The sequence below is a fragment of the Panthera pardus genome, unplaced genomic scaffold (genome assembly GCF_024362965.1).
Source record: "Panthera pardus isolate Hobbes unplaced genomic scaffold, ASM2436296v1 HiC_scaffold_12, whole genome shotgun sequence".
In the NCBI taxonomy this organism is placed as follows: domain Eukaryota; kingdom Metazoa; phylum Chordata; class Mammalia; order Carnivora; family Felidae; genus Panthera; species Panthera pardus.
Genome location: NW_026526677.1, coordinates 57,568,524 through 57,591,862, shown reverse-complemented (window position 1 = coordinate 57,591,862; position 23,339 = coordinate 57,568,524). Strand labels below are relative to the sequence as shown.

The following is a 23,339-nucleotide window of genomic DNA, read 5'->3' as shown; positions in this document are numbered from 1 at the left end:
CTTTCTTTTGACTTGACTGGCATGTGCAAATCATTCTTAAATCCCAGGTCTCAGTTTGTAAGTTCCTAGAGGCCAGGAACTATGTCTTCCATGAATTTCTATACAGCAACATTAACACATCCTCTACCCAGAGCAAACTATTCAGATATTCAGATGATGCTGCCAAAAGAGAGAGGGGATCAATTCTACTAAGATATTTTGATTGGGATCAGCACCTTAGTGACCTCTGAGTCCAGACTCTTGGAGAAAGGAACACAAGATTAGTGGGAGATCTTCTACAGTTTCCCAGGTAAAATATTAGATCTCTTTCCCCACTTCTTAAAAGCAGAGGTTGAAACAAATGACCTAAAGCTCTAAAATTTGGTGGTCATAAGGACTGAGTGAGACAGCTTCCTCTAAACCACACTATGCATGCCCTTCCTAGTCCTGACCCCAGTCTCTGCCACCAGGAAGTCATGAATGAGATCTCATAAGAAGGTCAGATCACAATCTGAGACCCACACAGGGAAGCCAGCTTCTTAGCTCTGTGCAGTCATTCCCCATTGCACACCCACAGACACCTACTCCATCAAGTCAGTAAAAGGAAAACTGCTTTTTCTCAAACTCTTCAGGCAAAAATGAGATAGTATGGGCCCCAACACAGTCACATTTGTGACATAATGGATAACTGACTTCATATAAGTCTTGTAAGTAAAGGTAATATTTTTTAAAGGAACATTTTATTCAGAAGGAACGAATGTTAAGTAAGGAAATACAATCATATCTCTATGGATGAGTTCATTTGTGTCAGGACACTTTCAAAACTGCTGAATGCTAATATAAAGGACAACCTTCCGTGTACATACAGTATAAGCCACATATTGTACTAAGTGCTGAGATAAACAAGGCCAATCCAGCCTCCAAGGAGCTCACTGAGGTGGAGGATGGTGGGGCAAGGAAGATAAATAAGCCATATGGAGTGATAAAAGCCACACTAGAGATATACATAAGGCACCGAAGAGCAGGGACACAGATTAGGGACACCTGACCTGGTTTGGGGTCCAGGAGGCTTCTTGAAGGAAGACACCTACAGGACAAATAGGAGTTATCTAAACAAAAGAGGGTGCTTCTGCTAAAGCCCAGAAACAAAGCAAGAACAAGGGGCATCCAAGTTTTGCCAGTTATCAGTATGACCGAGTTGCAGACCTAAACGGAAGCAATGAGAGAGATGGGGATGAAAAAGAAAACAGGGACCTTGAAATGTTGTAGAAGCTACATATTATGGACTGAATGTTTGTGTCCTCCCCAGAATTCACAGGTATTAGATGAGGTCATGAGGGTGGGAACCCCATGATGGGATTCGTGTACTTATAAGAAGAGGAAGAGAGACCAGAGCTCTCTATCTCTCCACCACGTGCAGACACCGGTGAGAAGGCTGTCTGCAAGTCAGGAAGAGGGCCCTCGCTAGGGAACCAGATTGGCTAGCACCCTGATCTCGGACTTGCCAGCCTCCAGAACAATGAGAAATAAATCCGTTATTTAAGCCACCAATCTATGGTACTTTGTTATGGCAGCCCGAGCTGACCAAGACGCCACATTAAGGAGTCTGGAGTAACTGGGTAATGTGGAGCCACTCAAGTGTTTTAAGGAGGGAATGAGTAGCTGCACTGTAGAGAATAAATTAATGGAGTGGCCTCTGGTAAGATGAGGCTATTGTTGAAACCCAGGCAAGGGTACTAACAGTGAGAGTTCAATGAACAGAATGGTAATAAAGTCAATATTCCTTGGAAAGATTCAACCTGGACACAGTAGTAAGAAAAGAGAAGAATGATACATGTTTTAAACAACATAGAAATATCCTCAATAATATTCCTAGCAAATTATTTCCTGGCCCCTGAACCAAATCGCTTGGGTATTGGCAGCCTCACCATTTCCAGCTCTGCCTAGGAGAGAGCTTTCTGATAATGACCCAAAGGTACAGATCTTGCACCATTTATTGCTTTGCCCACTTCTGTTATCTCTTAGACATACGCTGGATCTGACATACATGGCAAACTTAGGTGCCCCTCTGATAGAGGCCCACAGCCCTGGTTACACTGTTTACCTGCCTGGGAGTCCCATGAGCCTGTAAATTCTTTGCAGGCATGCATGGGGTCATGTTTACAATTGCATCTCTCATCCTTTGCAGAGTGCCTAAGACATTGCAAAATGGGTTTATAAATGAATTTTTCGTTAATTTTTAAAAATACACATAATATAAAGTTTACCATCTTAAGCATTTTTAAATATACAGCTCAGTGGTATTAAGCATATTCATACTGCTGTGCAACCATCCACCCACAAAACTCATTTTTCATCTTGCAAAACTGAAACTGTCTTCCTACGAAATAGTAACTCTCCATTTCCCTCTCCCCCCAGCTCCCTGTAACCATCATCCTACTCTTTTTTTTTTTAATGTTTATTTATTTGTTTTGAGGGGGGAGGGGCAGAGAGAGATAGAGAGAAAGAATTCCAAGCAGGCTCCACGCTCAGCAAAGAGCCCGACATGTGTGCAAGATCATGACCAAGCCAAAATCAAGAGTCAGATGCTCAACTGACTGAGCCACCCAGGCACCCCCGTCATCCTACTTTCTATTTCTATGAATCTGACTATTCCAGGTACTTCACACTATCATACAGTATTTATATTTTTGTGACTGACTTATTTCATTCAGCATAATGTCCTCAAGGTTCATCCTTGTTGTAACATGGGTCAGAATTTCCTTCCTTTTCAAGACTGAATAATATTCCATTATATGTATATACCATGTTTTGTTTATCCATTCACCTGTTCATGGACACTCAGGTCGCTTCTACCTTTTGGCACTGTGAATAATGCAACATGCATGTATAATATCTTTTCAAGACCCTGATTTCCATTGTTTTGTGTATATCCCCAGAAGTAGAACGGCTGGATCATATGGCCATTCTATTTTTAAGATTTGAGGAACCATCATACTGTCTTCCAAAGTAGCTGTATTCTACATTCCCACCAACGGTGTACAAGAGTTCCAATTTTTCCCACATTCTTACTAACATTTATTTTCCTTTTTTTTTTTAATCATAACCATCCTAACGGATGGGAGGTAGTATCACACTGCGGTTTTGATTTGCATTTCCTTAATGATTAGTGATGTTGAACATTTTTTCATGTGCTTATTGGTCATCTGTGTATCTTGTTTGGAGAAATGTCTGTTCAAGCCCTTTGCCCAATTCTAACTGGGCTCTTATTTTTGTTATGGAGTTTTAGGAGTTCTCTATCTATTCTGGATATCAATCCCTTACCAGATAATGTGATTTGCAAATATTTTCTCCTATTGTGTAGGTTGCCCTTTACTCTGTTGATTGTGTCCTTCAACGCACAAAAGTTTTTAATTTTCATGAGCTTCAATTTGTCTATGTTCTCTTTTATCACCTGTGCCTTTGGTGCCTTATCCAAGAAATCATTGAAAAATCTAATGTTGTGAAGCTTTTTCCTTGTGTTTTTTTTCTAATAGTTGTATAGTACTAGCCCTTACATTTATGTCTTTGATTCATTTTGAGTTAATTTTTACATATGGTATTAGGTAAGTGTCCAAGCTCATTCTAAAATGAATAATTTTTTAAAAGGTCAAGAAAACTCCTTCCTGAAATATAGCTTTGCTGTTGGCAATCCAAAACACTGAATAATCTATTTTTACAGGGGTGGAAATCTCTTGAGTATATGAGTATACATGTGAAGTCATGTAAATGGAATGACTATTGACCTTATAACAAAAACCAAATCTAGAATCCCAGCTGTGATACTTTGTAGCTATGAGACATAGGTCAAATTCATAGTCTTTCTGAGCCTCAGATTCTTTATCTATGAAATATGAGAAATGATTTGGCAGAGAGCAAAAATCTATAGCTTTGTCAGCTAAAAGTGGTGAACTTTGTAGAAAACAAACTGGATTCCCCACGTGTTGTTGGTGACACTGTACTATGATACAGCCATTTTAGAAATTTTTGAGTTTCTTAAAATGTTAAATATAAACCTACCATAAGATCTAGCTGTCATCCTACTCTTAGGTATTTATCTAAGAGAAATGAAAGCCTATGTCCACAAAAAGACTTCTACATGAATGTCTGTAACATATTATTCATAATAGCCAAAAACCGTAAATATCCCAAATCCCTAACGATAATAGAGAGGACAGACACAACATTCATTATCACTATAATAGAATAATACTCAGCAGTAAAAGGGGAACAAACTACTGATACACATATCAACATGATGAGACTCAAAAAACATTATGTTAAGTAAAGAAACTAGACACCAAAGATTACATCTCATTTATATGAAAACTTTAAAGCTTATTTATTTATTTTGAGGGAGAGAGGGAGAGGGAGGGAGAGAGGGAGAGGGAGGGAGGGAGGGAGAGAGAGAGACGGAGCGAGCATGAGTGGGGGAGGGGCAGAGAGAGGGAGAAAGAGAATCCCAAGCAGGGTTTGTGCTGTCAGCCCAGAGCCCCATGTGGGGCTCGATCTCACAAACCATGTGATCATGACCTGAGCCAAAACCAAGAGTCAGACACGTAACTGACTGAGCCACCCAGGTGCCCCATTTATATGAAAATTTTAGAAAATTGGGGCACCTCACTGGCTCAGTCAGTAGAGCATGCGACGCTTAATCTCAGGGTTGTAAATTCAAGCCCCACATTGGGTGTAGAGATTATTTAAAAATAAAACCTTTAAAACAAATTTACAAAATGCAAAACTGTAGAGACAGAAAGATTAGCGGTTATGTAGGGCTGAAGGTGAGAGAAGGAAATGACTACAAACAGACACAACAGAACTTTTTAGGATGATGAATTGTAGTAATTGTTGTACAGCTATATAAATTTACTAAGAATCAATAAAACTGTACATTTAGCAATAGGTGAATTATATGGTATTTAAGTTGCACTCAATAAGGCTGTAGTGGAAAAGGTTATGCCTTAGTTCACAGCAGTACTACTGTAATAGACAAAAACCAGAAACAACATAAATGCCCGTCAACAATAGAATGGATAAGTTGGATATATTCATATGATGGAATACTATAAAGCAATGAGAATTAACTACAGCTTCATGTACCTTGGATAAATCTCACAAACACAATGTTGAGTAAAAGACACATAATAGTACATAATGTATAATTCCATTTACGTGATGTTTAAAAACAGACAAAAAAATATTTGAAATATGTAGAAATCAAGATAGTAGTGGGGTGCCTGGGTGGCTCAGTCAGTTAAGCATCTGACTCCTGATCTTGGTCTTGCTCTCAGGGTCATGGGTTCAAGCCCCATGTTGAGCTCAAAGCTGGGTGTGAAGCCTACTTAAATAAATAAATAAATAAATAAATAAATAAATAAATAAATAAAAAGACAAACAAATCAAGATAGTGGTTATTCTTTGGGTGAACAGAGGTAGTGAGGTGTTAATAATGTTTCTTTTTTTAATTTTAATTTTATTATTTTCAGTTTTACTAAGGTATCATTGACAAATAATATTGTTTCTTGAGATGTGTGCTCATTATATAGGGGTATTCACTTTTTGAAAGTTTATCATGCTATACACTTATGGTTTGTGCACTGTTTTATATGTTATGCTTCAATAAAAAGTTTACTTTAAAAGTGCACTAATTTTTAAAAACAGTCCACTGGTGATCTCTGAGAAGCGTGTGTGCGGGTACACCTCTGTGTGTCTGTATATCTGTGTGTGTGTGTGTGTGTGTGTGTGTGTGTGTGTGTGTGTGGATGATGAGACGAGCTGGCCAGGCAAAGATCCGAGGAAGTGTTCCAGGATAAGGAAACAAGCAGTCCACAGGCCCTACGGGGATAAGCCTGGCGTGTTCAGAGAATGGAAAGAAGGCTGTGTGTGTGGCTGGCATAAAGTGAATGAGATGAATGTGAGATCATTCCTTTATTCATTCATCAAATACGTAAGAGTTGTGCCAGAGGCTGAGAAGTCTGAGGAGAGCCAATTGTTTGCAAAGTGTGGCAGAGAAAGGAAGAAGAGGGGAAAAGCCAAGGTAGAAGAAAGTCCTGAGGGTTCCTTTCAAATTACACATGCAGACACATACACACACACACACACAAAGTAGAAGAAAGGAAAAACTGAAGACAAGGGAAACAGATTACAGAAACAAGGTCCTGGAGAAAACAGTAGAGGACAGAATAATGGGAATAGGTGAGAGGGCTCACTCTGGGAAGGATATAGGAAAGCTAAAAGTAAAACAGTCATAAAGACAAACATTTTGAAATAGAGAGAAGCAAAATTAACACATTCTCCCATCTCTCCATTGAAATTTGAGGAATGGCCACATATGGGAATACATTAGGGCTTAGAGAGTTATTTATAAAAAAGAGATTTTAAAAGTTATTTTTTTTCCCTCAAAATATAATTTAATAAAGAAACTGAGTCCTCTGATGCGCTCCTAACACTGTTCTCTGTTCTCTGCCAAGCTGAGCTGTCTGGAGCCTTCACCATGGGGCAGCCTGGGAAATTCCAAAGTGTAAGGTACCAGGCCTCTAGTATGCTCCCCCCCAGCTGTCCCAGGGCCCTCACACCATAGACAGAGAGCTCCACATAAGGCATACTGCCCACAGAGCAAGCTGCTAGCCAGTAGGTGACAGGGTCTTTAAAATTCACAGAGAAAATGTGCAAAGTAGGTTGTCCTCTACATGTCCACCATCAGTTATGATACAGAAATAGAACATAAACATGTCAAGGAAGATGAGTACAAATACTTTGAGGAGCTATTATACTCTAGACGGTTTCATGCTGTACCTTTACCATTTATTGGATATTGTGGGACTGAGATAATACCATTTTTGCATTATGCTGAGATGATCAATGACATTTTGAAAACTGAGAAGAGTTATGCTTCATTGTCCAGTTGTCCGGGACTGTCTACAATTTCATGGTGTTAAAAGACAGTAGTACATTGATATTATGAATCAATATGGATCACTACATTTTTTCTTTTTGAAATTTGGGGGAAAGGTCACATCCTCTACCAATAAAGCCAGTAGAAAATCCCATAGAGATATGGTAGGTAATATAAACTGGTCAGATCACAAAAATGACATAAAGATATGAATTTTGCCTGAGGAATATACTACCGTGAAGATCGCTGATTCAGGTCCCCAACTCTCTGGATCAGTAGATTATAATGTGGTACATAGTTTATATAACAAAGGATTTATTTCTTTGAATAAATAAATCAATCTCTGATGACAATTTCATTCTCTTGAAGGTTTTATAATGAACTGAATGCCAGATGACTAGGTGATTACTTTGAAACTATGCATTATCTTTCAATAGATAAGCATACTAATGTTGCTGAGCTTGCAAATGTCCTTGAGGGAGACTTATCATTGGTTAAGAATGATGTTTCCATGTATTGCTGATTGGGCTTTGCACATAAGAGACAAGTAATAAATCTGGATCAACTTCATTCATCATGGTGGAATGTACCCTGTGTAAACAAATTTAAAAGTAGTTTATATCTACAAAAGATACTCCTACCATGGCATGGTGAAGAAGGCAGGAGTCCTGAACAAGAAGCTGTGTCAGCTCTGATATCCATACTACATCCAGCTGACACTGCCAGGATAAGCAGTTTGGGTCTGTCTACAGGATACACAAAGATATTGTTTTCCTATCTGACTCAACTCTTGCCTTTTTAACGATGAGAAATCTTTCACCTAAAGTTGGCAAACTCTCACATGAGTCTCTGGACAGCTTCCTTAACAGAATTAGAAAAGATTCAAAACACTTAGGAAGGAGAAGTGCAGACTGCAGAAATATTTTGATCAGGCACTTAAAGAAACAAAATACTGTCTCTGCATCACAGTAACAACCCAATTATGGTTTTCTTCTGAACCTCTTACATTGTAAAAGCCTTCCTGATTTGAATTCTACAACTTGAAGCAGAGTTCTACACAAAAATTATAAATTGCTTGTTTCCACAGCTTCTCTAATAGATCAACCCATTGGCAATAGTATTGCTTGGCATTTTATTGTTGCTATTTTTTAATGTTTATTTATTTTTGAGAGAGAGAGAGTGAGCAGGGGAGGGGCAGAGAGAGAGGGAGACAAAAGATCTGAAGCAGGCTCCATGCTGACAACAGAGAGCCCCATGCAGGACTTGGAACTCACAAATCCATGAACCGTGAGATCATGACCTGACCCAAAGTCAGACGCTTAACTGACTGCGCCATCCAGGTGCCCCCTGCTCAGCATTATTTAGATCCATTATCTAGAAGTCACCACCCAGAAGTCAGATACCCATTTTCTTTTACTGTCCAAAAGCATAAGACTTCAAAAACTATCATAGAGATTTCATGGTTATTATTTTTTTAAGTTTATTTGTTTATTTTGAGAGAAGGAGAGAGAGGGAGCATGCGCGAGCAAGTTGGGGAGGGGCAGAGAGAAGGGAGAGACAGAGAATCTCAAGCAGGCTCCACACTGTCAGTGTGGGGTCCGACGTGGAACTCTAACTCACAAAACCGTGAGATCATAACTTGAGCCAAAACCAAGAGTCAGACACTTAACTGACTGAGCCACCCAGACACCCCATATTTCATGGTTATTATTAAACATTAATAATGCCTTGGGGTCCTAATCCTGAAATAATTCCTACTTTAGATATGCTCATAATATTGAACAACGGGATGGAAGAAATCTTTCCCACTTGATGAAACAACTACAAGGAGAGTCATGAGTCATGTTAATATGATTGTCCATAAAGCACTGCAAATGCTAAGGGACAAAATGGGTTTGCAGGGATTTTTGTGGTTATGTTACCATGTTGTATGCTTCTAAACAATTTACAAACGGAAGACTTGGTGATGTTTCTGAGAAGAAAGGAGAACCTGATTTCACTTCCGGCTCAGAGCAAATGAAAGTAGAGAATGATTTGAAATGGTCACTGAGGAAGCAACTACAGATTGAACAACAAAACAGAACTCTGATGTTGCCACAACAGAAGCCCACTGGTTTCTTCTTGATCTGTGCTTTGAAATTCCTGTTTAGCTCTGAATTAATGAGAAAGTTTATAGGAAAACTGCTACACACAAACTTTGCAGAAAAGAAAGCTGTCAAAAAAAACAAACAAAAAAAACCCCTTCATTCTGGTACAAAACTATGTCTACATGTCCTTAACTTTTCATTCATTCTAGGAAGGAGTTTTAACACTGGATATTCACACTGAAGCCACTTTTTCAAGTTTGCTTTACCGTCTTAGGTTGGTATGGAAGTCTCATTTCTTGCAAATAATGCAATATTTAGAGACAGCATCTTATCAGAATGGAATAGACAGTCACCTTCCTCAATTCATTTGCAATAATTTTATAACAACAACATTTGTTATTCACACTTGGTGTCTTCTATCTTTCTTAAGGTGTGCTTTATAGTGCCAGTCACTAAAAAGCATCCTGCTGGTGAGGTATAACTTATACTTAAATGATGTTCAAAGTGCTTTGTGCTGTAGTTTGGGAAACATTTAATGGTGTTTGGAATCCTGTTCATTATAGCACATCCTAATGCAACAAAGAGCTACTTCGAAAAAAATTTTTTTGACCCCTAAGTTCTTTTTTTTTTTAACAAAGAGCTTTTTAGCAATCAGCACTGTATTTTTTCATCTTGAATCAATCTGCATTTCATTTTATAAATCTAACGATAAACTTTATAGGCTTTATGATGACTGTCGACATTTATAAGCAGTCACTATGAATACTGTAATGGTGATTTTATGTGTCAGTTTATCAAACATAAATCTGGTTTAATTTTATATGTAACAAAATACATAACAAAACCTATGCTTTGGGGGATAATGGGAAGAGATTTATCTCTTCCTATGAAAAGACTTCTTGGTATTTAGAGTAGAAAGAGTATAAAACAATAAATATCCAGTACTGAGAAATTTGATGAGGCATTAAGAATTCCTGTGGATATCTATAAATTATGTGTATCAATTGAACCTTGTGGAAGGTATACAAATCAGCAAGTTATGTATAATTTAGCCCTGTTTCATAAGGTCTTAACTCAGACTATAAAGATTCACTGACATCTCATGAGAAGTTTTGGAAAACATTTTTTTTAACCCATTTAGAATTCATTCAAAGTGCATCAAGCAGCGCTTTAAAGGGTATTAACTTGGTCCAATTTGCATTTTATTTGTTTTGTTTTTTTCCTTTTTTTTTTTTGTATCAGCATTATTGAAATATAATTAACATACCATACAATTCACTCATTTAAAGGGAAAGTCAACAGTTTTTTAGTATATTCAGAGTTGTGCAACCATCACCACAACCAATTTTAGAACATTTTCATCATCCCAAAACAACCACCCTCTCCTTACCCTTTACCTGTCATGCCCCAATGCCCTCTATCCCTCCTAGCTCTACTTTCTGCCTCTATAGAGTCGTCTATTCTGACATTTCATACAAGTGGAAGCATACAATATGTGGTCTTTTGTGACAGGCTTGACTTAGCAAAATGTTTTCAAGGTTCATCCCTGTTGTAGCATGTATCAGTACTTCATTCCTTTTTATTGCTGACTAAACATGCATCTTTTAACTCTTAACAGTGTTTTTCTAATTCAACATTTAAAATACAGGGTTTGCTGGGGGACCTGAGTGGCTCAGTTGGTTAAGCAACCAGCTCTTGGTTTCTGCTCAGGTCATGATCTCACAGTTTGCGGAACTGAGCTCTGAGTTGGACTCCACGCTGACAGCATGGACCCTGCTTGGGATTCTTTCTCTCCCACTGTCTCTGTCCCTCCCCAACACTCTCTCTCAAAATAAATAAATAAACTTAAAAAAGACAACAACAAAAAATCTTTAATGAATCTTCACTGGCAAGTAACAAACCCTATATATTTTTTTAAGTTTATTTATTTTGAGAGAGTGTGTTGGGGAGGAGCAGAGACAGTGCACACACACGTGCATGTGCACACACACAAGCAGGGGAGGGGCAGAGAGAGAAAGGGAGAGAGAGAATCCCTAGCAGCCTCCATGCTCAGCACAGGTACTGAGGCAGGCAGGAGCATGACCTGAGCTGAAGTCTGACACTTAACCGACTGAGCCATCCAGGTACCCCTTGATTTTTCTAAAATATGCAATCAGGGGCACCTGGCTGGCTCAGTTGGTGGAACATTTGACTCTTGATCTTGGGGTTCTGAGTTCAAGCACCAAGTTGGGTGTAGAAATTACATAAAAATAAAATCTTTTTAAAAATGCAATCAGGGGAGGGGCACCTGGGTGGCTCAGTTGGTTAAGTGTCTGACTTCGGCTCAGGTCATGATCTCGCGGTTCGTGAATTCGAGCCCCGCGTCAGCTGTGCTGACAGCTCAGAGCCTGGAGCCTGCTTTGAATTCTGTGTCTCCCTCTCTCTCTGCCCCTCCCCTCCCTGCTCATGCTCTGTCTCTCTCTGTCTCAAAAATGAATAAAACATTTAAAAAAATGTTTAAAAAAATGCAATCAGGGGAGCCTAGGTGGCTCAGTCAGTTAAGCATCTAGCTCTTGGTTTTGGCTCAGGTCATGATCTTATGGTTTCGTGAGTTCAATCCCCACATCAGGCTCCATCCTGACAGGGCAGAGTCTGCTTGAGATTTTCTGTCTCCCTCTCTCTCTCTGCCCCTCCCCCACTTGCGTTGCCTCTCTCTCTCAAAAATAAATAAACTTAAAAAATTAAAAATAAAAATTTTTAAAAATGCAATCAATAAAATACCTAGGAATAAATCTAACCAAAGGGGTGAAAAATCTATACACTGAAAACTATAGAAAGCTTATGAATGAAATTGAAAAAGACACAAAACAATGGAAAAATATTCCATGCTCCTGGAGAGGAAGAACAAGTATTATTAAAATGTCAATACTACCCAAAGCAATCTACATATTCAATGCCATACCTGTCAAAATAACACCAGCATTCTTCACACAGCTAGAACAAGCAATCCTAAAATTTGTATGGAACCACAAAAGACCCCAAATAGCCAAAGCAATCTCGACAAAGAAAACCAAAGCAGAAGGCATCACAATCCCAGACTTCAAACTGTATTACAAAGCTGTAATCATCAAGACAGTATGGTACTGGCACAAAAACAGACACTCAGATCAATGGAACAGAATAGAGAACCCAGAAATGAACCCACAAACGTATGGCCAACTAATCTTTGACAAAGCAGGAAAGAATACTCAATAGAATAAAAACAGTCTCTTCAGCAAGTGGTGCTAGGAAAACTGGACAGCGACATGCAGAAAAATGAATCTGGATCATTTTCTCACACCATACACAAAAATAAACTCAAAATGGATGAAAGACCTAAATGTAAGACAGGAAGCCATCAAAATCCTAGAGAAGAAAGCAGGCAAAAAAACCTCTTTGACTTCGGCCGCAGCAACTTTTTATTCAACACGTCTCTGAAGGCAAGAGAAACAAAAGCAAAAATGAACTATTGGGACCTCATCAAAATAAAAAGCTTCTGCACGGCAAAGGAAACAATCAGCAAAACTAAAAGGCAACCAACAGAATGGGAGAAGATATTTGCAAATGACATACCAGATAAAGGGTTAGTATCCAAAATCTATAGAGAACTTATCAAACTCAACACCCAAAAAGCAAATAATCCAGTGAAAAAATGGGCAAAAAACATGAATAGACACTTCTCCAAAGAAGACATCCAGATGGCCGACACATGAAAAATGCTCAACATCACTCATCAGGGAAATACAAATCAAAACCACAATAAGATACCACCTCACACCTGTCAGAATGAATAACATTAACAACTCAGGCAACAACAGATGTTGGTGAGGATGTGGAGAAAGAGGATCTCTTTTGCACTGCTGGTGGGAATGCAAACTGGTGCAGCCACTCTGGAAAACAGTATGGAGGTTCTTCAAAAAATTAAAAATAGAACTACCCTACAACCCAGCAATTGCACTACTAGTTATCTATCTAAGGGATACAGGTATGCCATTTTGAAGGGGCACATGCACCCCAATGTTTATAGCAGCACTATCAACAACAGCCAAAGTATGGAAAGAGCCCAAATGTCCATTGATGGATGAATGGATAAAGAAGATGTGGTATATAGATACAATGGAGTATTACTCGGCAATCAAAAAGAATGAAATCTTGCCATTTGCAACTATGTGGATGGAACTAGAGGGTACTATGCTAAGCGAAATTAATCAGAGAAGACAAATATATGACTTCACTCGTTTGAGGACTTTAAGAGACAAAACAGATGAACATAAGGGAAGAGAAGCAAAAAGAATATAAAAACAGGGAGGGGGACAAAACATAAGAGACTCTTAAATATAGAGAACAGAGGGCTCCTGGAGGGGTTGTGGGAGGGGGGTGAGCTAAATGAGTAAGGGGCATTAAGGAATCTACTGAAATCATTGTTGCACTATATGCTAACTTGGATGTAAATTTTAAAATAAATTAATAAATAAAATAACTAAGTTTTAAAAAAATGCAACCAGATAATTTTGTGTTTATTTGGGGGTTGGGGGGGGGGGGTTAACATAGCCAACCTACCCAATATTTTAAAATTACCAGAGACAATTTGAAATGTTTAATATTTTCTCATGTTGGCTTAATTATTTGATGTTTTCAATTCTCTTTGGCATTCTTGTGTCTTTTCCATTTTCACTGTTTCAAACAGTTTGTATTTAAAATGTTAAAGTTTCAAAACTGTAAATACAATGGATTGTTTTCTGGTATGATATCAACATTATAAACCTTGTCAATTTGATTATTGGCACATACATTTACAAATAAACTGCAGTATGTATGTATTTAATGAAATAGATGTGAAACAAGTTTTTTAAATGCACTTACCTGTATGCATACATTCTCTAATCTGTCTACAGGACATCTTATGACTTGGACAAGCTGCTTGCTAAAAGTCCACAGATATAGTGTCAGTAGCATTGCTCTCATCTGCTTGGCTCCATCCGAAATAAAAGAGAATTGGCGGGGGGAGGGGGGGGTCGTTGTTTATTTTTGTTTTCAAACTCTTGTGTTACGAGAATTTAACAGGATTTCTTCTTAAGAAATTCATGCTGGGTCCTGGTAATCTCTACTTCTTTTTTTAAAGGTTCACACATCATCTTTTTAACAGCCCTTGAATTTCGCAAGGGATAAACAAACATCTCATGGGTATATAGTCTTTGGTCAATTCTTCCTTGTTTTGGCAATCAGGGTGGTGCTTTCATTTTGAGGCCATTAGTTCCATCTTGTTCTTTCTGCCTTCTCAAGTTCAGCAGTTTCACCACCAGTCACAGAGCAATCTGGGAATCATTTCATCACAGCAAGACACAGAAGCTTGTGGAAAAGCCAGAGCAGCTAGTGGATGGGAGATTCCACAGTGCCAGAATAATTCTCCAGCTTGACTTCTCAGTTTCCACTTTTCTTCTGCTTCTGCCAAGACCACGTGTTCAGTGTTTTTCTTTCCTGCTATAATTATCCAGTCCCATGCCAGTTATTTTCAGCTGACATTTCTTGTGGACAATTCGGAAAACAAACACATTGGAGGCTGATAAACCAGGATTTAAATCGCAGCTCACCACTTCCCAGCTGTGTGACATTACGCAGGTGATTTCACTTCTTTGGGACTGTGTTTCCTCATAAAACTGAGGTTAATATCAGCCTCACAAGATTACGTTAAGTATTCACACTGAATGTGAACACAGTAATTGCAGTCACCAAATGTTCATTTCCCCTGATCCTCCCATTTACACTTTTTCAGACATTTTCAACAGCAGCCCAAACAGCATGCACACAGCCTATACTATATGCAGGCCCTTGATGTTGTGACACTAAAAATAAAGAGCTTCCTGCTCTCTAGAAGTTTACAATCTAGTCAGAGAGACGTCTTCCTCCTCTTCGATTAATCCATTCAATGGTGCTGGGAGGCCAACAAGGACAAAAACATAGGAAGAAAGGGCGAAGCCAAGGGTGAACAAGAGTCCTACTCCCCAAACGTTATATTTGTCCCAGCCACAGGACACAATTACTGTTTTTTTGCGTGTCTGTCACCCCAACAGGACTGCCAGCCGACTGAAGGGGACCCAGGTTCAGCTCATCTAAGTTACTTTCTCATCGCCAGGTTGGGCGCACAGCAGGCCCGGGCCCTGTTCCGCCTTCTCACTCGAGGGGGGCCGGCCCGCGCACCCAGGTGTAAATGGGCGCGGGAGCGTCACGCTGGGTGCCTCCGTCCCGCCCAGATCGGAAGTCCCCTGGATCCCCTGGGCAAGGCCAGAGAGCCGCGGGCGTACGCCGGAAGCCCAGCGGCACCTCGCGGCTGTTGGCGGTTAGCCGCCACCTGCCGCTCCACCTCGGATTGGCTCCTTCCTCCGGCAACGCGGCGGCTTTAACCAATTTCCAGCGGCCGCGAGGCCCCGCCCCGCGGAGGACTCAGGAGGCTGGAGTTCTGTTTGCGGAGTCAGGGGTTGCAGAGCCGGTAAAGGGGGCAGTACGCTCTCATCCGAGCTTCTGGAGCGTATTAGAAAGAGCCCTAGCGGGATACAGGGGGAGCAGAGGCGTGTGTGACCCTGAGCTGCTTCTGCTTCTTTCCGGGCGTCCGCCTTGCCATTCTCACCAAGAGGTTGGCGGAACGGGGATGTGTGAGGAGACGGATGGACGCGGGGATCCGCCCGCACGGAAATGGGAGTGGAGGAAGGCGCGCACAGAACTTTACGCCGGACAGCCTTTGCCGAAAGGCGGTAACTAGAGGCCCCGCCTCGCAGGCCCCGCCCAGCCCCGCAGGCCCCGCCCAGCCTCGCAGGCCCCGCCCCCGAGACCTAAAGCGCGGCAGCCTCCAGCGACCCCATTGTAGACTCGCCGGACACGTTTTCGGTTTGAGTACTGTCCGTGCTCTCTCCACGCGCCCTCCGCCCGCCGACAGACAACAGAGTTGCCAGCACGCTCTTGTTCTCCCTTCGGCCGGGTGAGCCAGGGCCCCGCCCGCCCTAGCCTTGAGCCCGCTAAACCTGCGGCACTCCCGCCACCCCGGCAGCGAGGACCCGCGCCCTTCCTTCTAATTTCTCTCTTCTTCTCCCAGCCTATCTTGAATTTTTCTTCTCTATCCTCTTTTTCTTTTTCTCTCACTCTTTTTCTCTCCCCTTTTGTTTACCTCTCACCTTCAATTGGCTCAATAATTTAAGCCTCCACCCTTCTCTCTCCCCTCGCCCAGGATTCCCAGCCCTGCTTTTGGGTGGGGGCCTTCGGCGCGACTGCAACGACCAGAATGACTTTCCATCCCCCAGGCTGAGACGAAGTTTTGAGCAGGGCCTGTTCCCAGCCCCTCTAACCTCCTCACAGCTCGCGGCTGGGTGCTAGTCGATTCTCGGCGAGTCTCTGACCTATCATGACCGCCTAACAACACTCCCACTCACCAGAATCTGCTGACTGCGTTGGGAGGCTGCTTCTTCAGAGTACAGAGTGCCTCTAAAGCAGAAATCTGGAAGAGAATCAATGTGTCTACTAAGAGAGCAGACAGGGGAGGGGGGATTCCTGGGTTCATTTCCCCCCTCCAGTGTGTGTACTTAATTAGTCCCCAGCTACCCTGGGTGAAATAGACCCTATTCCTTACTCCTCCCCACCTCCACCCTGAAGGACTGAGCTTGTGTGCCTTGGGCAGGTGGCCCTTTTCTAGCTGGAGTGTGATCCTTAAAGGCATATTTCCTTACTAAACTCCTCTTTCCCCTCATCCACAGGACACATAGTATGACTATTAGGTGTTTCGTCTCCCAGCCATTTTCTATGGAAAACCAAGGGGATCGGGCCATGATAGCCACTGGCAGCTTTGAAGAATGGGATGCCTTTAGAGAAGCTTGATCTTGGAGGCCTCAGCGTGAGACCTTACAAAGCCGGGTAAGAATCCACTCTAAGGGAAGGGTCTTCTGTTGCCTACTAGTGCTTTGGCCTGGGGGTGGGGGTCAGTGGGACGTTAGCAAAAATAACTACCACCACCCCAGTGAAGTTGCTCTTCAGAATTCACAAAACACTTTCCTTTATCCCTGGTCTCATTCTATCCTTTAAGCTGATCTTGACTAGGCAGGGATGGTGGTCCCCATATTTACAAAGGAAGAAATTGAAGCCTAGATGGGACAGTGATTAGTCCTTGGTCATCCCGGGAGTCAGCAGCAGAGCTAGGACAAATTCCTGAGGCCTGAGTTTTATTATCTCTTCTTAGTAGGGTCTTTAGCACAAGTGGCCATAGCCCCCATACTCAACCTCTAAAAGACCTGACAAACCCAAAGCAACATTCAGAATGGCAACTGAGCCTCTGTGCATTTGTCTTTGAGATGGACAGAGGCTGGGCCTTATTCTCTGGCCTTCACAACACTGTGACCCAGCTCAAGATCAGGACACGATAGACTCACTTTTCAGGTCTCTGATGCCCAGAGAAGGGACATTCTTTGCCTGAACCTTCTCAGAACTGTCAAATTGGCATGAGAGTGGGGCACCTGGGTGGCTCAGTCATTTAAGCGTCCGACTTCGGCTCAGGTCTTGACCTCATGGTTTTGTGGGCTTGAGCTGTGCTGACAGCTCAGAACCTGGAGCCTGCTTCGGATTCTGTGTTTCCCTCTCACTGTCCCTCTCCCACTCATGCTCTGTCTCTCTCTGTCTCTCAAAAATAAATAATAAAAAAAAAAAAAACTAAAAATTTAAGTTTTTTTTAAAAAAATTGGCATGAGAGAACTTGGGTGTTTTCTTGTTAAAAGCCCTGCCTGTGCCGGGGGCTGAGAAAACAGCAGGAGAGAAATGTTCTGGACACCAGTGCAGAGCAAATCTAATAAGCTTTGGAGGTTGTAGCTGTGGCTCTTACCAAGTTCCCTCATCTGTAACATGAAAATAAGGCAGCCACCTCACAGGGCAGCTCTGAAGAGTAAATGAGCTAATAGAGTGCCCTGGGCGGTGGGATGGGGAATGTATCCAACAAGTTCTGGGGGATAGATAGATATGTCAGAACAGGGAAGCTGGGGAGTCTGGAGCTCCTTCATCAACCCATGTGAGTACCAATCTTCACTGAGCCTCATGTAGGCCAGACTCCAGGGAAACTCCAATAAGGCCAGGACTTGGCCTATAGTAGATCCGGATGCAACTGAGTGGTGAGTAGCCTCTGGATTTCCCTGTTGGCCCCAGACGCCTGGAGTAGAGAAGCTCAGGAGGAAGAAGCTGTGAGCTGTTTGTTTCCATGGGTCTTTGTGTTCACAACTGACTCCAACCACATCCTCCCTCTGCTGGCCAGCATTTTCCTTATGGCCCCAGCGACATGGGCAACCAATCAGGCTAGGCTCAGAGCAGCTGCTCCTGGTGAAGTGAAGTGAGAGAAGTGAGCTCAGGGGAGAGAGAAGCAGGTCACCTCCCCCACTGGGGTGCTGGGCTCACTTCCTCCCCGGGGAAGGGCAGCAGAGGCCGCAGAGAAGGGTGTTGTTCAACTCTGAGAACAAAATGGAGCTTTTGGTTTCCTGTGTCTTTGTAGCTCTGATCTGCACCTCCCTATCCCTGCCCCTCCTGTGGTGAAGATGTGGATCCCCTTTGTTGAAGGAGAGGAAACTGGCTAGAGAGGGAGACTGTTTTCCCTGGGTCACACAATAGGCCAGAGGGAGAGAGTCCAGTGTCTGTGTACCTACTTTCAGCCCTGAGAGTTGTCCAGGATCCTTCAAGGCCCAGCTGAATATTACCTCTCTCCTGATGGAGTTAGTTGTTCCTGCTGCATTTTCAGAGTATGTCCTGCAAGCCCCAAATGTAGCTTGAATCACCTGCCCATGCCCTGTGCCAGGCAGTAAGCCCCATCTAGGGTTGATATTGTCTCCTGCATCTCAGTGAGCCAGTGCCCAGCAAAGCAGTCTTGTTGAAAGAATGACTCTAGAGAGCCCAAGTTGTGTGGGGCTGGGGAGGAGAATTAGACTGGGCTGAGAAGGGACTGAACTGGTCTTCTCCATTCCTTTTCTTCTAGACTTAGATAATTTGAGACCCATAGGAACCTCTCCTACTTAAGAAATCCAGGGCATAAGCCTATGAGCCTGTGCCTTTCAGATCTTGGTCTGACTGAAACCTTTTCCCCACTTCTGCCTGTCCTTCAGACAGATCTGCAGAAGTAGGCATGCCGGTATCATCAGTGAAATCTCTGCACCCAGCAGACAAAAGGATGAGTCAGTGCCAGTTTGTCAGCACTAAGATAGCCCTGATCCAGACTCTTCCTATAGTAAAAGGGAGGGGGCTCTTCACAAAATGTGTTCTCCTCAGGCAGGAATTGCTTCTCTAGCCCCTACTTGAGTACCTCCAGAGCTCACTCCTGTTTTCCTTCATGAGGCTGCCCTGGTTCTTGCTTAGGGAAGTGGTGCTGTCAGGGAAGGTGGGGGTGGGGTGGTAAGCAGGGAGGGACTGTGCATGCTGCTGCTAATGGGGCTTCTCTCTCCTTAGCTTAGATTCCGGCAGAGTTCCTCTATCTCGTCTTGGTGCTGACCGAAGGTGCCCCCTTCTCCATCTTTCTCCATCTCCTGGGAGATAGGAGGAAATCAGCATTATGGTTGGGTTCAAGGCTACAGATGTACCCCCTACCGCCACTGTGAAGTTCCTGGGGGCTGGCACAGCTGCCTGCATTGCAGATCTCATCACCTTTCCTCTGGACACCGCTAAAGTCCGGCTGCAGGTGAGGGCAGAAAGCCTGCGGTTCCCAATGTTGTCTAGTCTACTCTGCCCCAAGATACAGACTCCTTAAGGGCCAGTGGGGTGTTTGGGACTGTGTAAACTTTGGAGCGCAGGGATGGCAAGAGATGGGGAGGACAACCTGCCAACCCCTATAACCACCCATCTTGGCCTTGCAGATCCAAGGAGAAAGGCAGGGACCAGCGCGGGCCGCAGCCAGCGCCCAGTACCGTGGCGTGCTGGGCACCATCCTGACCATGGTGCGCACTGAGGGCCCCCGCAGCCTCTACAATGGGCTGGTCGCCGGCCTGCAGCGCCAGATGAGCTTTGCTTCTGTCCGCATCGGCCTCTACGACTCTGTCAAGCAGTTCTACACCAAGGGTTCTGAGCGTGAGTGTGGATTTGGGCCATGGGCCCCTTGACCTTTTCTCCTTGGTGATGACCAATCCAATCAAATCATCCTTGATTGATGATTTGCTGCATAGCTTCTTTAGGCTCTAAGATCCCTAGGAGGATCAGAGGAACTGAGAACTGGAAGGCACCTTGATTCTCCTAATGATTCTTGAGCACCTGGGCTGTGCCAGGTTCTGTGCAGGGCATCATCCCATGACAGTCCCCACCACTACTCTGAGAGTAGGTGGTATCATCCCCATGTTAGAGATGAAGAGACTGAGCCTTGCTGGGTGGAAAGTACTTGGCCAAAAGCACACAATGAGGAGCCAGAAAACACACCCAGGACTTTTGCTTCCAAAGCTAGCACTCTTCCATTTTACCTCACATGCTATGCCCACCTCCTTTTTACATATGTGAAAACTGAGAACCCAGATCAAAAGGTTAACTTTTCCTGAGATAACATGGCAAAGAGAAATAGATCTGGCATGCGAACCCAAGTCTTATGAATCTAAGGCCTTGGAAGGCCACTTATCTCTGAGCCTTGGGTTTCCACTTGTCAGGTGGAAATGATTGTGACTTACCCTGTTGAGCTAGGTCTCATTTTGTCCCACTCCTTGCTTTGTCCCATTGGGTAGCAAGTAGTAGACATTCAAGGTGTTATTTTCTTTGATGCAAGGAGTTTTTAGAGCAAGAACTTGTCTGAATCCTATTCCCAGAAGGCAAGAGATTACAGTGATGAGGTGATTTTTAGTGAAGAGAGGTGGAAAATTAGTACAATCCCAGCTGGGCACTGACCCCCCCATGTTTCTTCCACAGATGCCGGCATCGGGAGCCGCCTCCTGGCAGGCAGCACCACAGGGGCCTTGGCTGTGGCTGTGGCCCAGCCCACAGATGTAGTAAAGGTCCGATTCCAAGCTCAGGCCCGGGCTGGAAGTGGCCAGAGATACCAAAGCACTGTCGATGCCTACAAGACCATTGCCCGAGAGGAAGGGTTCCGGGGACTCTGGAAAGGTGTGTACCAGGTGTTTCTTCTTCCCTGTCTTCCTCCTCCTCTAGTCTCTGGTCTCACATCAGTATTTTTTCCTCCTGTAGGGACCTCTCCCAATGTTGCTCGTAATGCCATTGTCAACTGTGCTGAGCTGGTGACCTACGATCTCATCAAGGACGCCCTCCTGAAAGCCAACCTCATGACAGGTGAGTTAGTATAAATGGTTCTGGGTCTTGCCCTTCCCCCAACCTAGGATCAGATGTGAGGGTCTGGTTGCCTGAGTCTCACATCTTTTCATCCTCCTTCCCCTATGCTTGTGGAGTGAGTTTAGATTTACCATAGTGAAGCCAGCTGGAATGAAGCTCCCACTGCACACTGAGGTACTGAGGCTAGACTCTAGGCTAAATGACTTTTAGGTCATCAGGACAGATCCCCGCTGGCATCTCTTTCTCTAAAACCAGAAAACCCCTAAGCTAGTTTGATAATCTCTTCCCTTCTGGAATGATGAGGTAAGGAGTCCTGACTGCCTCTCCTGCTCCTCCTTCGCAGATGACCTCCCTTGCCACTTCACTTCCGCCTTTGGGGCAGGCTTCTGCACCACTGTCATCGCCTCCCCTGTCGATGTGGTCAAGACGAGATATATGAACTCTGCCCCGGGCCAGTACAGCAGCGCTGGCCACTGTGCCCTTACCATGCTCCACAAGGAGGGTCCCCGAGCCTTCTACAAAGGGTGAGCCTCTGATCCACCCCACCCAATCCCGAGCCTCCTAGCTACCCATACCTACACACAGGTGGGAGAGAACCACCTGGAACTGACTAGCAACCAGGTGTCAAACTATTCTGATCCTGGTGTTAGTATTTCACTGGCATTCCCTCATGCTCTTAACTAGTTCCTCCCAGAGTTGTCATTCCTACCTTATGGGTATTAAAATGGAGACTCACAGGGAATTCTTGCTCAGAGCTGCATGGCTGTGGGGCTCTGTTCACCGTGGGCCCTCACAACCTCCTTTGGGACAGAGCAACTAGGTTGGATTGGATACCATGGCCCACTGGGGTGAGTGGGAGGTGAAGTGCCCTCAGGAGTCACCAAGGTGCCCCCTATGACCTGTGTTTTCTGCCTTCTAGGTTCATGCCCTCCTTTCTCCGTTTGGGTTCCTGGAACGTGGTGATGTTTGTCACCTATGAGCAGCTCAAACGGGCTCTCATGGCAGCCTGCACTTCCCGGGAGGCTCCCTTTTGAGTGTCTCCTGCTGCTGACCCAACCACCTCCGGCTTTGGCTTTGGCTTTGGCTTTGGCTTTGGCTTTGGCTTTGGCTCCAGCCAAGCCCTGCTTCCCTTCCCTCTCTCCTCACTCCTTCCTTCCACTCCCTTTCCCACCACCTCCCTTTCCTGTCCCCACATGCTTACCCATTCTCCCCTACCCCATCTCCCCGTTGCCTCCCAGTCCTAGTAGAGTTGACCCCAGTTGACACTGTGGGAGGCCTGGAACTAGCCAGGATCCCAAGCCTTCAGTCCCTTGAAAAGCTAAGCCCAACTCTTTGTTCTGCCCCTAGTCCCAGCCAGCATGTCCCCCATAAAACAGGTTCAACCTTGTGTCTCCTCCTTCTCTCATAGCTGTTACCAGAGATCTTGGTTCAGTGGGTCCTTCTGGCACCTGGTAGACAGCGGAGCAGCCACCTGACTTAGAAAGGGAGGTCTGCCCCACCTTCCGCTTCCAGCATCCATTCTGGGGCCTGTGGAGGTCATGTAGTTCATTTGTCTTTCCAGACCAGGCCTGGGGCTTAGGTGGTAAGTGAGGGAGCAGCTGGGAGTCACAGCTTCGCTCTCACTAGGACACTTGAGCTTCCACTCACCCAGTGCCTGGTGCTCCAGCTGGCCCCAGGCCTATTGATCTGCAAAATTAGTGTACTACTGTCTGCTCAACATCTCCTTGTTCGGTGGAAGATTTAGAGAAACTTGGGAATCTTAGATGCTGTGAACTACTTTTATTCCATTCTACAAATGGGAAACTTCCTCTCCAAAGTCCCAGACCTCATGAGGACAAGTCTGGCTGCTTCTCATCCTCCACAGTCACACCCCTAGGTGGCATTCTTACTGCACTGGGTGGGACAGGGTGCAAGGAAAACATGAGGCCTCAGTCTGAGGATACTTTCATTTGGAGACTCACCCTCTCCCTAGGCTGGAGATCCCAAGGAGGCAGTGCCAAACCAGGGCTTAGGCTGCACAGGGTGTCAGCCTCCCTGTTCCTGTTCCTACC

The 23,339-nt window shown here is 43.9% G+C and overlaps 1 protein-coding gene and 1 pseudogene across 1 annotated transcript; both read left to right on the top strand.

The window, feature by feature from the left end:
• Positions 1 to 6,707: 6,707 nt before the first annotated feature.
• On the top strand, positions 6,708 to 14,936 carry LOC109267179 (protein FAM91A1-like; annotated as a pseudogene).
• A 922-nt stretch (positions 14,937 to 15,858) lies between these two features.
• Positions 15,859 to 22,675, top strand: UCP2 (uncoupling protein 2). The gene is made up of 8 exons (XM_053900082.1): positions 15,859 to 15,991; positions 16,761 to 16,917; positions 19,482 to 19,705; positions 19,881 to 20,091; positions 20,911 to 21,105; positions 21,187 to 21,288; positions 21,632 to 21,812; positions 22,208 to 22,675. Exons 3-8 carry the CDS (start codon positions 19,580 to 19,582, stop codon positions 22,320 to 22,322), a joined length of 930 nt encoding a protein of 309 aa, XP_053756057.1. The 5' UTR covers positions 15,859 to 15,991; positions 16,761 to 16,917; positions 19,482 to 19,579; the 3' UTR covers positions 22,323 to 22,675.
• The last annotated feature ends 664 nt before the right edge of the window (positions 22,676 to 23,339 follow it).